Here is a 16585-nt window from a genome sequence, read left to right on the forward strand (position 1 = left end):
GAATTGTTAAACAAGTGAGAAGAATTGAGCTGACTAAGTAGGTTTACATAGCGTGATCCAGTTTAACACATGGAATACGTGACAAAAAAGAATCTAAGGTAGGAGTTGGCAATACATAAAAAACAAGCAGAAGTTAGTCAAACGGTCAGTAAGAACTCGGCGCCTGAGGGTGGCCCACGCGAGAGGCGCCGAGTGAGCGCGTTATTTAACTCGACGGGATAGTGTGACGTATAAAGTGTCGGCAACTGGAGATTCGAAGGTTCGCAATCTCAAATCCCGGTAGACTGGAGGCGTATCCCCTAGCTAGAGCCTAGATACGCGGAGGTAACTAAGATCTATATACTAACCCCAGGTATATCTAATGATACGGAAATTGTCTGACCTTTAATTCCTTGCTTGTCTCTTCTCGTCTCCCTTCGCGCCTGATCGAACATTTTGGTCATAACTGATATTTTGTAGTGTACAGTCTAGTTAATACATTGTAAATTCGAAATTTGTTTTGTTATTCCTAGCCGTTACAGGTCGAGACTAGAAGAGATACATATTTCGCTTATGCAGTGCTCCGGCTTCTAACGTAAGCCCATAGCCTCTCACTCTTTGCAGGACCTGAGACCGAGAAGTCTTTAATTCCCTTCCTTTCCAAAAATTTCCTCACCCTCTTGTAAATCCGCGAGGGCGAAACCAGTCAGTCCAGACTAGTGGAGCCAGTAAGCCTTGCCCGCTCGCAGGGATAAGTATCCCCTAAGAATTGTAGAGGCCTTGATAAGGATATTGAGACAGACGTCTTCTACAATGGTGACAGCCTTATCAGAGTGGAGACATTTCATTTGAGGGGTTTAGTCGGTTTATTTACAGCTTCAATTCTAAATTATCACGCTATAACCCCCCAAATTATTAGAATGGTGTCTTCCTCCCCCCAATATACTTTTATGTATTATTAGAATAGTACTTATGTATTATTAGAAAACCTTAGAAAAAAGTACCAAACAATTGAATATTCCTGCGGATAGAGATGGAGGATTTGATGACAATATTAGCGATAGTGCGAGCGCTGATGCTGAAACCTCTGAACCTGAAACCACCAACCAAGACAGAACAATTAATGTTCCAGTTAATCTGGATTGCAGTGTAGGAAGCTCCAACATATACTTGGTTTCAGATGATCCCGGAAAATGGCCTGCAAATATAAATCCAAGTAAAGTTCAATTTGTTGTTAAAAATTTTCGTCAGCAAATTACAAAAATTAACTTCCCCAGAGATACAAATAATAGGAAGTTTTCAGAACCTTATTATTATCGCACATTACCTAATCAAGACCAAATTCATCGCCCGTGGTTCTTTGCTCATTATCACTAAATAGTGTTTTTTGTGCAGCTTGTAAACTGTTTTGTTGTGATGAAAGCAGCCGACAATTACTTAGTGGAATTAATGGGGTAAGTGACTGGCAACATTTAGCTATTATTTTAAAAAGACATGAATCCGGTGCAGCTCATATAAAATATTATTAAATTAGGATACTAGGATATACATATTCTGGACGTTGGATCATGGTTATTAAATTAGGATAAAGGACGTTTAAATTAGGATATTAGGATGGGATATTAGGATATTAGGATATACATTAGGATACTATATGGACGTTGGATTATCGAGATTAGTCTAAATGTTCAAGTAAGTATTTATCTATTTACAAATTATTATTGTTATATTATGCATCTTCTGCAAATTTCTTTAAATAATAGTATGTATGTCTAAAGAGTTGGAAGGGGGCGGCAAATATTAAGTTGCACACGGGCGGCCAATACCTTAGCGGCGGCCCTGAGTTGCTCTAACCAGTTATTTTATATTCTCCAAGTATGATTGGAACCAATTTAAAGAAATACCTGGAATTCCATAGAAAATTAGTTTTTTATCAAAATTTGATTTACAAATTAAAAACTTTGGCATGGTCACACAAAACAATCGCAGTGTAAAAATTATTGGTACCATACCATACACTGGTACATTAATGAGATTAAAAGCCGAACTGATTTTATGATAAGATGTTTTCAACGAGAAAAGGCTTTTATAAGTCTCTTAACAATTTTTGATAGTACCGGTAGTAAGGCAATGGGTCTATAGTTACAGGCATTAGATTTTTCACAACCCTTATAAAGAGGAATAATAATTGCTGTATTTAGTAGTTATGTGGAAGAAAAAATAAATAAGCCATTTTTGTTTTATATGTTTATACTTTGTAAGAGTCCTATTAGTTTTTAAAAATCATATACAGGGTAAAGTAGAAGTACAAAACATTATCTGAAAAAAAGTAGTTTTTCATTCAGTTTCACATTCACATTTTTTCTTTTTCCTTCTTGTATGTGGGCTTTAAATTTTGTTTCTTTTTCAATATTATCCGCCTCCTCAATTGTTTAAATTATCGCACAATCTTTTTCTTGGTCTGCCAATAGTTCTTCGTCCATTTGGTGACTTATCTCGTGCTATGTGTACTATCCTATTCTCTGCCATTCTACTAATGTGTTCGTTCCACTCCTGTTTCCGGTTTAGTACCCATCCATTTATGTCTTCTATATTGCATGCTCTTCTCATGTTTTCGCTTCTCTTACTATCCAACAGACTTTTCTCTAATATTCGTCGAATTATTTTCATCTCTGTTGTTTCTAGTAATAGCCTCGTTTTAGATGTGCCAGGTCTTGTCTCCGCCGTGTATGTTGATATAGGTCTAATTGCTGCTTTATGGATTCTTGTTTTTTTGTGTCTTGTCTTAGGTGTTTGTCTAAAAACTAATTTCTATTTCGTGTCATAATTCAGGAACGTTATTGTGTTTTTTTCCTTTCGTTTGCTGGTATGTTATTGTATTCCTTCAATTCTGCCATTTCTTTCCGTTGGTTTCTTTTGAATCTCCATATTTGTTTTTGTGTACCGTAGAAGTCGCTTTTCATTCTTTTTGTAAACTGTTCCAAGTGTTCATTTTTTGTTCTTCCTACCAACTGCTTTGTTTCATATCGTATTCATCTATAGGGGTCTCGGGACTCTGGAGTATTTAATGTTTGTACTTCGTGTAGGCCTCTCGTTTCTCTTTACATTTGTCTTTTATGTGAACCATGGTGTATTGTTGTTTTTTTTTTGTTCAGTATGACTTTGCGTTTTCCTAGCGATTCTGTTGCTGCTTCTTCAATGTTGTTTTTAATTTTCTCCCAGCTCGCGTTTAAATCTTCGATGTCGTCCATTTGTTTCAGCTGTATCTTTTGTGCTAGCCTCCTTTGGTACATTTCTTTTGTAAAGTCGTTCCACAGTGATTCTATTAAATTTTTCCTCGGTGATTTCTCGTAGAAAATGTTTTGGTGTTATTTTCATTCTTAATTTTGCTAGTACTAGTTTTTGTTCACTCCCTGCGTCTTCTAAGTTTAAAGTTCACATTTTTTCACTCGGTATTACTCCAATTAAGACAAATAAAATGCCAGTCTTAGCACCAGATGAGTATATGAAACATTTCTTGGAATTTTATACTACTAGATTTGAATTTTGTTGTAAAATATATCTGGACATGACGAAAAAGAAACTTTTTATGTTAATACTTGAAAAGATAGTTGAAATAAACAGTTATAATCAAAAAATTTCAGTAAATTATTATTATTATTCGGTAAGATAGTTTCGAAACAAATTCAGATTTCTGCTTTAATCTGAACCTTCTATAAATGCAAGGTATAACAGACGTTGATAAAAATGTTAATAGAGACATGGGGAATCTAAAATTTGTATTCCACGACATGTCTATCAACTAAGCAGAAATCCTTAACGAATTTGTTTCTTGTACTCATACAGAGTAGATTCGAATAAAATGAAAAAGACAGCAAAGATTTGATTTCACGTACAAAGCGTCTATGTATCTGTTGATACGTATTTCGACTTAATAAGTCTCATCAGAACAGTTATCATAGCCGTTCTCAACGTGAAAAATAACCCATGTCTCTATTAACATCTTTATTAACGTCTGTTATACCTTGCATTTATAGAAGGTTCAGATTAAAGCAGAAATCTCAATTTGTTTCGAAACTATCTTACCGATTTTTCTATCAGATGTCGCTATTGCGTCCATAACGAAGCCATTTTATTGTTGCTTCTTAAAAGACAGAGAAGATTATTTTTCACGTTGAGAACGGCTATGAATACCTATTCTGATGAGACTTATTAAGTCGAAATACGTATCAACAGATACATAGACGCTTTGTACGTGAAATCAAATCTTTTCTGTCCTTTTCATTTTATTATTATTATTATTAAATATTAAGCCCTTTACCTTAGTAGGGATATAATACAACGTCTGTTCAACGTTTAATCCCGGTATAAAATCACATTTGTGTGTAACATAGGCACATTTCTGCTGAAATAAACACATACTAACGGGGTGGTTGTTCAGATATATCTGTCCTCGAATAGGACCTTGTGCTCTTCTCGATATAACATCAAGTAAAGCTTTTTTCCCACTACCTAAAATTAATACAAACAAGTGAATTATATTTTCCAAAATTAGACAATAAAAAACAATGTCATTGATAACAAAAATTTGTCTTAAATTGCGTTTACTCTTGAGGATTTTTTTCTCTTTCTCGTTCTCTATGTTTTTGTCAGTTCTTTTGCATCTATCTCGTTCTTTATTTTTTGTTTCTTAGTTTTTCCTTAAAGTTTTCTGTCCATCAGTTTTAGCATATTTTCTGTTTGACTGTCATCTCTCCATCACTATTCCTGATGATTGATAATTTAGGCTTGAATTCCATTATATTTTGCTTGACTCCGTTTCTGTTTGAGTATTAAACTTCTCTTCGTCTTTAAGTTGATATTCTAAATTGATGTTTTTTCAAAATTCGTTATTTATTGCGTCTCTGCTACATATACTCTTCCTCTTAGAGGTCTTGTTTCTCTTGTTCTTGGAATTTTATATATCACTAATTCCTTAAATTTGCCTGTGGTGTTACTCAAGGTTCCAGTCTAACTTACTCTCTCGCGTTTTTGTCTTGCAAAAATTTTTGTTGTAATCTTCGCTAATTTTGTACTCAACTTTTACAATGACCGTCAATACCTTGTGCTATATTATTCATAAAGTCTTCTAGCTATACTTCGGAAATTTTCTTAAATTGTGTTATGAGATTTAAAAAAATCTTAAAAAATTCAAAATATTTAATAACAGATGGAAATTGCAGTCTTGTATCTTACCTTTTGATCCTAGTACTGCTAGCACCTCACCAGAATGTACCAGCATGGATACATCTTTTAATATGACTCCAGTTTTAATGTTACCAACCATTCTTTGAACAAGGGAGCGTTTTTCCACCTACAAAATAAACAAAAATAGAATGAATCATCTCTTTAACTCTGTCGTTTTCTAAATTAGCTAAGAAAGTTAGTATTATTTTTAATTGTCTTGTGTCTGCAACTTTTTTAATATTGTGTTCGATGTATGATCTAAAATACCAAGGTCTAGGATATATCGACAGATTAGCACTAGATACGAGATCAAAAAAGGCAGAGATCTCCGATCGAATGCAAATTCTTACTACTTAGTAAAGCAAGAATAATAGTCAGTTTTTTTTTCAAAAAAAAAATGGGCTCTTTGCTGTCTAGACATCTAGTTATCGAGAAATCTGCTTATATTATTTCAAAAGCACTGAACCGCTGAACTACTTAACAACCTTACATTACGGGAAGTTATTTCCCTCAACTATTATGTGGTCATTTCACCTGTTAATATAGTTAAAATACAAATTACCAGAAGGAAAAGGTGTGTCGGATCAATACATTTACACAGATGAAAGCTTTCATAAACCGGAAATAGAAAGGGGCTAACGGAAACTTCATTTTGGTAAACAAATCTATTCAAAGTTGACACTGTATATAAATAAATGTGGGATTAAGAGAAAAAAAAAACAAAATAATTGATATATAAAAATATAGTATATTAAAATACTTCCTTAAGAAATTAAGCAGACTAATAAATCGATCACGACATGATATAATTTGACAGCTCTACTGCAATATGTACATCTTCTTCTTCTTCTTCTTTTATATGTAGATATGACTCTGTCTGTTTTTCAATGTGCTTCCAGTAAGTTGTCGTTCAACTTGGTGCAGCATCCGTTATAAATCATCTTCATTTTGCGAGAGTAGTATTGCGTCGTCTGCATAGCAGATTATTGTAAGTTGTTTTTCTCCCATTTAGTATCCTTTTTTAGTTCTTACTTTTTCTATTATTTCATCCATAATCAGGTTGAACACAAGAAGACTCAGGAAATCTCCCTGTCTTATCCTATTGCCAGCTTCAATAGGGTCGGTTAGTTCTTCTTCTTCTTTTACTTTTATGGTGGTATTTTGGTAGATATTTTCGATCGTTATGATTATTCCTAGATGTATCTTTTTTGCGTACAAGTGGATAACATCCTTTAGTTTGACCCAGTTAAACACCTTGAAAGGGCTTGCGAAGGACTGGAACCCGAAGTGTCAGTGGTAGATGAGATTGTTTCTTTTGAAAAATCCATGGGATGAAAGAGATGTGACCGAACTTGTCGAGGAACAGTTTCAGGAGCTGACAACCGAAGAGTTAGAAGAACTATATTCGCAGCAGCGTACGGTGGTTTAACGAAAAAATATTTTTGAAGAGGAGCCAGAATTGGATGACGTCTCTATAAAAGATATAAAGGAGATCCTGGGAATGTGGGAGAAAGTTGCAGAGTTTGTGGATAATAATCACCCCGAAACGGTTATAACTGGAAAGGAAGGAAGAAACAAACCTCCTTGAATAGTTTTTTTAAACGATCCTCAGATGAAAATCAGCAAAGTGTGACGAACAAAGCGAAGACCACTGACGAAAATTAAGCGCTTCCGTAAGCACTTCACTTTTTCTTATCTTTTTCCAGAATATGTATGCATTTGTTACTTATAAATAAATGTTTCTTCTTTTGGAGGAACTGAGTTGCCTAATGAGTAAGATACAAAAAACAAGTGCACAATACGGACTCAGACTAAATATCACAAAAACCAAATGGATGTTAGTAAGCAAAACCCAACAACCACCACAGCAACTGATATTAGACAATGAAAGAATTGAACACGTGGATTCGTACATCTACTTGGGAACAACAGTTAACTCAAATTGGGATCAAGCGAAGGAAATACGTATAAGAGTAGAAAAGGCAAGAGCATCGTTCACTAGCATGAAGCAAATTTTCACCTCTAAAAGCCTCACCCTACCTCTCAAAATTCGACTTCTGAAATGTTATGTATTCCCGGTTTTGTTATATGGAATGGAGGCGTGGACAATGACCGCAACATTGATGAAAAAAGTAGAGGCCTTCGAAATGTGGGCTTACCGACGTATATTACGTATATCCTGGACTGAGCACGTGACCAACGAAGAGGTACTACGCCGGATAGGTAAAGAGAGAGAGGTAGGAATAAGTATAAAGAAAAGAAAGTTGGAATACTTGGGTCACGTTATGAGACATAATAAATATAGAGTACTACAACTGATCGTTCAAGGGAAAATAGACAGTAGAAGGGGTCCAGGGAGAAGAAGACACTCGTGGCTCCAAAACTTGCGGCAATGGTTCGGATTATCATCTGCTGAACTATTCAGATCTGCCGTAAACAAAGTCAGAATAGCCATGTTGATTGCCAACGTTCGGAACGGACAAGGCACATGAAGAAGAAGATAAATAAATGTTTCTTCTTTTAAATACATTTTTCTTATTTAAAAATACGTAACAAAAACAACTAACGTGTTTTTTGGGGACTGGAACGGATTAATGGTATTATCATCTCTCTGACTTAATCTACTACTTGTTGTAATATGTACATTTTTGATATAATTTACCTAAAACGAGTCTGATCGAATCAAAGAAGACTGTTGAATGCAGAACGAATATAAATGTATAATCTGTAATGTACTGCTTTAAAGCTTAAGCAACTGGAAGGAGAAAAGAAGCAGTAGGATTGACATTGACAGACACATTGAAAAAAAGGAGATCTATAATAGTTTCTTTGTAATAGTTGCAACAGAAATAGTAAAGAAATACGTCCTTGGCAACATTAATAATAGAAAATGTGACTATATTGCTAAAACAAAAGTTAGAATTGAAAAATTTCGTGCCAATTTTATAAAAAAATGAAAAAAGATTTTTTGTAGCAGAAATCAGACATTTCTATAAATACGATTGATAAAAAATGTTACAAATGACAAGAACTAAAGAAAATGCCAACATTGAAATATCCAGGAGTAACGATCATAAATGGGGGAAAAGTGGATGTTGAGATAGCAAATAGAACACAGAAAAATAAAAAATATTATGCTATAAATAAAATTGTATTACGCGACAGCGATATCTTGGATCATACACCTATTATATTAACTATTAGCGAAAATATCATTTAAAAAGAGTTACAACTGTGTTGGTCAACAATAAAACGGACTGGGACAGCTTAAGCATTACATTGGAAGAAGGAATTGATTTGGAAGTGTCAAGAAAACTTGGACGTTGAGGTCGAAAAATTCAATACCGATATTCAACAAGCTACCTGGGAAAATACCCCTGAACTACTAAGAAGATTGAAAGGAAAAAACTACCCTAAAGAAATCTTGGAACTAGTCTATGAAAAAAGAAAAGCAAGAAAAAATGACAAGTAACCAGAGCACAACAGGATAAAACAAAAGTAAACCAACTTAACTCAGAACTAAAAAGAGAGATTAGGCAACTTAAGAATGAATCCATTAGCGAATTCCCCTATACATTTCACAGATAATTCTAATACTTAATACTCGCTATAAAAATCTGCCAAGAATTTAAAGAGACCAATTATGCAAACGCACATTGAGTTGGAAGAAATGAGCAAGGGGGTTGGCGAAAAACAACCAACAAAAAGCATTATTATTTGCAAACTATCTCGAACGTGTTTTCTAACCATATATAGGTGACATAGATGAATCTCTCTTAGAAGTTGTTCGACAAGATGATATGGATATTCCTTTAACCACACTAAAGTGGTATGAAGAAAAATACTATAAAAAAAGGAAAATATATCAAAAACTCATTGTCGATAGCTTATCTATATTTATCAATTTTCAATAGCTTTCATTTTAAACACATTCTTCGGGAAATAAAAATCATTATTGTCATTAGAAGAAGCCAACCAGTTTTAATCATCATTGTCCACGCAAAGCAAACACGTCTCTTTGTCGGTACTGGCCATTAGACCAAAAACTTGTTGAAAAAAACTATGAAAGCTCAGTTCTTTTCCGTCTTCGCAAGCGGATAAAAGTACCTACATCATGGAGCCGATGCCAGTATCTGTCGTGAATTTCAAACGGGGTATGAGTCTTAGGGTGCAAGTAGAACGTGTGATGTTAAATGTATTTATTGAACTATCATCTGAACTGAAAAAATGGTGATAGCTTGACTATTACTATGGAAAAAGTTACGAACATGTGCGGTGTGAGTGTTCGCACAATTTATGACATCCGCGAAATTAGCACAAAAAAGAAAGAAAAACAGTTTTCAATCCAATCCACCTGACAATACTTACGATGAAGGAGTGAAACCTCGAATAAGGAAAATTGTCCATGATTTTTTTTTGGAAAACATACCACCAACCGTCGAAAGTATAATGAACAAAGTGAAGGATGATGAAGATCTACTAGCTTTTTTAAAAACCACATTTCGTAGGCTACTAAATGACATGGGTTTTGAATATGGTAAAAGAGGTCGAGATTCGATAATGATGGAATGAATGGAAAGAAAAGATATAATATCCTGGAGGAACAAGTACTTCAGACTGAAGATTAAGAAAAAAGGATACTGTAAACCTTGTTTATACCGATTAGTCTTGGATTAACGTCGGTGCTTCAGTCAAAAAGGAATGGAGGGACCCAACAATCAAGAATCTACGAGATACCTTCATAAAAGGGCTCTCTACTAGACTGAAAGCTCCAACCCAAAGATATTCTGGGTTTGTTCTTCTTCATGCTGGAAGTGAAACTGGTTTTGTGGCATGGGTCGAATTAAATTTCTTGGCCAAGAAGGGAACCGCTGATTACCACGACGAAGTGGACGAGGATCTATATGAAGAATGGTTGTTGAAGACGTTAATTCCAAACTTGCTGAAAGACAAAGAAAACGTTGTCGTTTTGGATAATGCATCATACCACTCCCGCAAATTTGATTTCTCGAAAAAAATGTGGAAAAAAGTCAAATCAAGGATTGGCTAATCGAAATGAAAATCTTCTTCGAGGAAACTACTTTTAAAAAATTTGCCGTTTTCTAACACTTCAATTTTATTCATTGAAATATAATAAAATAATATCACAAGGTGTTTTTGATAAAGGTGAACTAAACTTCTTTAGAATTTTCACCAGATTTTTCGCAAACTGCTAAAGAGAAAGATCAAGTATGTGTTTTTTATTAAAGTATTTCCCTTAAAATAAAATCACTCAATCCCACTTTCCATTTAAAATTCTAAGGGATGTGTCCGCCTCCGCTAAAGGGTTGAAAAGTTAAGGTAAAGGTTAAAGTTAAAAGCTAGACTACCAAATGTCCCCTTTAAAAATAAGTTTGACTGTTTTTGCATATTTTTAGTTTCTTTATAGGGGCAGAAATATATAGGATGGCACCTTTTCATATCGGTACTCTTTAATGTTAGTCTTTTATTGCTAATGTTTGGTTTTTAAGTATTTTCAATAGCAGGACCCACATTTGTAAAATATTTGTTAAATATTCCAGTTATTTCTAAAGGTTTACTTGTTTTTTTTTTGTATAACGTTAAATTTCTTGAATGTTTTGTTTTTTCTTTTTACAGCATGTTATAGTATTAATAATTTTCGAAAAATTTTCGACATTAACCTTTAATTGTGACTTATTCCCATTTAAATAGTAATTACTTTAGCATGCCACAAGAAAATAGCTACAGAACAATACGCTTTTTAAATCAGGTTTTCTTTGACTTTTGTTATATATACTACGTGAAGCATTAATTTAACATCGGCTTCATCAATATCTGGTCTCTACAAATAGCTAAATCAAATACAAATACTAGTTGATAATTTAAAAATTAACTTAAAATAAATTTCCGCAAAAACTTTTTAAGCAATATTTTTTTCTCTGGCGACGCCCAAAATTTTTCTGTTTGTTTTGGTAATTATTAGACTTCGGCAAATATGCATATTGCATATTTTGCATATTGTGCATATTTTATGCAAATATTTCATATTTTGGCATATTTGTATAAAAGTTTGCATAAAGTGCATAAAAGTTCAGATTTTTATACTGTATTTGAAAATTTTTAAACATACCAATTTATTTCAATTCTTGCATAAAATTTTGTAGTCATTTTAATCAAGAAATGATCTAAGTACGTAATCTCTACAGGTACAAAACATTTACAATTTCAAAGAAGATCAATTTAAGTAGCCCTCAACATTCTTAGAAAGTCTCGGTCACTGAGGCATTCAGTTATTGGATAATCGCTAAGGGTTCGCTCATTTGCATTTTATGATCTAATCCCCAAATCTATCTACAATTTATTGTATCTTAACAGCAGGTAAACGGCTAATAGTTTTGTTTCTAATTTAGGAATTTTCCAAAATCTCCCAGTTTATTGAATTAGGTACCTAAACATTTCTAATTTGATGCTCAGATTTGTAAATCATTTTTGTTTTGATATTCAAAGCGTAAACACTCGTTGTGCGTAACAAAAAGGAAGATTGTGATTTTATAATGCCTAAAACAACCAGTGCTTCAACTTGGATTAAACCTTATAAAGAGCTGTCTATGGATATGGGAAAAATCTACTGTTCAGTCTGTGGCAAAATTGTAAGTATCTAATATTTTCTATTAAATATCTAATATTTCATACATACAGGGTGTTTCCAAATGACACTTACAACGTTTGACTGTAGATACTTCTCGAAAAATTGAACAAAACGATATAGTTAATGAGGGGTCAAACTTATTTACTTTTCGAGATACAGGGTGTTAAAATTAAAAAAAATTAAATTCTTTTAGTTAATAACAACAATAACTTTAAAACCAATAAACGTATTTACTTGAAATTTAGTACTCGTAGGTTGTTTTTAAATGAAAAATAGCTTCCTTTAGTGAGAAAAAATTGTCCATGGTACAATACAATGGTGTGTATTTAGAAACATTTTTCACCTTTACTTTTTTTTATGAAGTCAGCTATTCTAAAACACAATTATTTTTATTGTAATTGAATCAACAAAAAAAAACTTTTGTTGAATTTTAAAATAAGTTATATGATGTACTAATGGTTAGTAACAAAAACTAATTTGTGGATTAATACTGCATTTAAAACACTTAGCGAATGTTTTTTTTTTCCAAACCAGTTATTTGATTAACCAAAAACACCTTGTATATTTTTATATTTTAAAGGTTGGGTTAAAATAAAGGTTTTTATTTTTATTTATAGATAGCATGTGAGAAGAAATTTCAGATAGACCAACATGTGAGAACTGCTTCACACATTGCAAAAAAAGGAAAAATAGGAGGAAAACATCAAACTTCAATGGCTAAATGTTTCCAATCTACTTCAAAAAAATTAGATGAGCAAGAAACTTTTAATGAAGACTTGTGTCGCGTATTAGTGTCTGCAAACATACCGCTTTCAAAATTAGCAAATGTAAATTTTAGTTCGTTTCTAAAAAAATATTGCAAACTTAATGTTCCAAGTGATCGGTCTCTAAGAAGAAATAATGTGAACGGGCTATACTCGTCGGTGTTAATTAATATTAAGGAAGAAATTGCAGATAATTATTTTTACATATCTGTAGACGAAACCACTGATTCCTCAGAAAAGTATATTGCTCATTTATTGATTGGTGTTCTTAAAGAAGATACCTTACCAAAATCTCATCTTATTTCATGCCAGCAACTTAAGAAAACAAATGCTTTAACAATTTCGCGTTTTATACAAGAAACATTAGCAACTTTTTTTCTTCCGACAACTATTCCTTCTAATAAATTACTGCTTATTTTATCGGATGCTGCTCCTTATATGGTGAAAGCAGGACAAAATTTAAAAATATTTTTCCCAGATTTAATACATGTTACTTGTGTAGCGCATGGATTAAACAGAGTTGCAGAGGAAATACGAAAAAAGTTTCCTCTTGTAAATACCATGATATCCAGTGTCAAAAAAGTATTTCTTAAATCTCCTATAAGAATTCAACTTTATAAAGAAATGCTACCTAACATTCCTCTTCCACCACAACCTATTTTAACGCGATGGGGAACATGGTTAGAAGCAGCTAATTTGTATGCAGATCATTTTGTTAAAATAAAGAACATAATTGATACGTTAACAGATGAAAGTTCCCAATCTCTTTTGGATTCTAAACAAACTTTTCAGAGTAACTTGCTTCAACAAGAACTTTCATTTATAAAATCAAATTTTAGTTTTGTTCAAAAAAACAATTACTCAGTTAGAATCACCAAAACTGTCATTGTTCGAAAGTACAGCATTAATAAAAGAATTTGCGTCATGTTGTCGGAACGTTGGAGGTAATATTGGAAAAGATATTTTAAAAAAATTTGAAGCTACTATGGAAAAAAATAAAGGTTACCATATTCTTTCTGAAGTAGTCAGTGTTCTAGCTGGAAATATTTCGGAAACAATTAATTTAGAACCAAATGTTTTGGTTAGTTTGAAAAATGCTCCCGTTACATCAGTTGATGTTGAACGAAGTTTTTCCATATATAAATATATGTACTCAGACAGAAGCCACAAGTTTTTTTTAGAAAATTTTGAACACCACTTGGTCATTTATTGTTACCATAATTCTAAATAAGTTTATTCATACTTAAAAATGATGTAGTTACTTAAAATAAATGTAAATCTTAATGAATAGTAGGAAATATTTAGTTATGTACACTTTTTTTTTTAAATAAAATTGTTACTATTTTACGATTTTTTTATTTATTTGTATGCATATTTTGTAAAATATTTGCATATTTTCGGGTAAACACGTGCATATTTATGCGCATATTTTCTACATTTTTATTTGCATATTTGCCGAAGTCTAGTCATCATTAACATAATACTAAATTGTTTTATTTAATACCACCAAAACATCGTTATAAATAAATTCGATTTTTTTAAACCTAAATTGTATATTTTAAACATATATAACTGTGTTAAAAAATAATAAAATTTAATTTTTCAACAATCATTTTAAAGCTTGTAATCATAGCTTTAAAATGAAGTAATTTAAATCTTTTTATATTGAGCAAAAGCACAGTTACAAGCAAAAATGTCTGACATAGTCGGTAATTTGTAATTTTTTAATAATAAATTTGCAATATCTCAGCTTCTAATGGACCAATTTTAATTTTTAAAAGTTTGTTTGATTTGTTTCTTTAAAAGAAACAAAATATAGTTTAAAAAAGTGTGTACCTTTATTAGTTTATTAGTTATAACCATTTACACAAATAAATTGATAATAACAAGTTCCTGCCCAACAATTTGGATTATCATGTTAAAGATTTTGATTCAACGGTTCAAAATACATAAAAATCACTTGTAAAATTTCATGGATCTCATTCGACTAAGAAACCCTCTTTTGCCCTTAGACCATATCTTAGCTATTTGTATTACAGTTATTATATTTATTTCTGTAGTTCATGAAATTTTGTTCAGACACTTTAAATAGAATTCACAATACGTTATAAAAAATCATGCCATTTAGTTAGTGAATATTCTTGTCAAATGCATTCCAAATAACTACAGTATTACACATTTAAGTGTATGAAAATATATCTACAAGAATTTGTGCTTCAAGCAATTAACTACAGTAAGTACTACTTACCTGCCCAGAGAAAAAAACATTACACAATTCCAATATATAACCACCCGACAACATCTTTAAAGATTAATAAATAAATAAATAAATAAAAGAAAAGTAATTATCGACAGATTCTGTCAAACTACAACTAAAACACTCTTATGAAGGTAGTACCCATCGTGGAACTGAAGTTATTTACGCAAGTACCGCTCGCGCGATGGTCAAACAAAGTAGACCACTACTACTTTCACCGCCAACTTCAAAGATTGCGATTTAAACCTGACTGGTCAACTGTAATTGGCCAATAATATTGTTAATTATGAACCAAAATGGTGTCTACCTGTACAGGTAAAAAAGCCGAAAGCTTACTGACTTAGCTTGACTCTTTAATCTAGGTGAAAAAGAAATGTAGTTTTGAGTGTATTTTCGCTCGAGTAAGAGGGGGCATCTTTCTCAGGATAGGTTCACATGAGTTCATTCTTGAAAGTTTTAATTTATGTTAAAGACAAGTAGGAATAATATATTATTGATAATAATAATAGCAGAAGATGTGGTCGAATGATTAGTTAATATTTGAAACCTAACTAAGAATAAAAAAAATAATGTCCCAATATAGCAATTAAAAAAATTAAATATGTAAAAGGGTAATTATAATTTCTAAACAGTTTTTTGGTCATATCTATTTTCTCTGATATTTCGAATTAAAAAATATTGTGAATGTTAATATGCAAACATCACTAACTGACAACAAACACATTATGGACGTAAATAAAAAATGGAATAATATAAAAAACATATTACTGAAACCAGCTCAAGAAAGTTTGACACAACAAAGGTTAGAGGCTAAAACTATAACTATATATAAAACTATAGATGACAGAAGAAATACTACCCTAATAGCACACGTCCGTCCAGTGGACGTCCATAGTACGTCCCTCATGGACTTTAAGGACGTCCCTCGAACGTTCGCTTTGGTCTCAAGGACGTCCATTTAACGTCCCGAGCGGACGTTCGTTGGACATCTTCTTCTTCTTCAAGTTCCCTCTCCGCTACGGAGTTTGGCAATCATCATTGCTATTCGTATCTTTGAAGCTGTTGCTCTAAATAATTGGTTAGATGTGCACTGGAACCAGTATCTTAAATTGCACAGACAAGATATACGTCGTCTCCCACGTTTCGTTTGCCCTGAATCTTTCCTTGGATAATTAACTGGGGCAATCGGTACTTTTTCCCTCTCATCACATGACCAAGATATTCCAACTTTCTTCTCTTGACGGTGATCAAAAGCTCCCGTTCTTTGTTCATTCTTTGAAGAACTACACTATTTGTTATTTTCTCTGTCCAAGGTATTTTCAAAATTCTGTATATACACATTTCGAAGGCCTCTAGTTTATCGGTATTGCTCTTGTTTAAAGTGCAAGTCTCTACTCCGTACAGCAGTATCGAGAAGATGTAGCATCTAACCAATCTCATTTTCAGCTTAAGTTAATATCATGACTTCCCAGAATGTCCTTCATATTAACAAAAGCAGCTCGAGCCGTTCCAATTCTAGGTTTTATTTCTTCTGTGATGTCATTGTTGTTATTAACGCTTGTTCCGAAATATTTATATTTTTGCACCCGTTCGATTTCGTTATTGTGAATGTACAGGTTTGCATTCAATCTTTGTTTTTTTGAAATAATCATGAATTTTATCTTCTTGACGTTCATTGTTAACCCTTCCTCTTCACTAGCTGTGACTACC

The 16585-nt window shown here is 32.6% G+C and overlaps 1 protein-coding gene across 1 annotated transcript in view; it reads right to left on the minus strand.

Moving 5' to 3' along the window:
* LOC140451470 (ATP-binding cassette sub-family G member 5) overlaps nucleotides 1–15212 on the minus strand; it is a 39396-nt gene extending 24184 nt beyond the window's left edge. The window contains exons 1-3 of the mRNA XM_072545292.1: nucleotides 14867–15212; nucleotides 5215–5332; nucleotides 4301–4491 (exon numbers count right to left, since the gene is read on the minus strand). Of these exons, the coding sequence (XP_072401393.1) occupies nucleotides 4301–4491; nucleotides 5215–5332; nucleotides 14867–14920 (363 nt within the window). The 5' untranslated portion in view covers nucleotides 14921–15212. The remainder of the gene's footprint in view (nucleotides 1–4300; nucleotides 4492–5214; nucleotides 5333–14866) is intronic.
* Nucleotides 15213–16585: the final 1373 nt, after the last annotated feature.

The sequence above is a fragment of the Diabrotica undecimpunctata genome, chromosome 9 (genome assembly GCF_040954645.1).
Source record: "Diabrotica undecimpunctata isolate CICGRU chromosome 9, icDiaUnde3, whole genome shotgun sequence".
In the NCBI taxonomy this organism is placed as follows: Eukaryota; Metazoa; Arthropoda; class Insecta; order Coleoptera; family Chrysomelidae; genus Diabrotica; species Diabrotica undecimpunctata.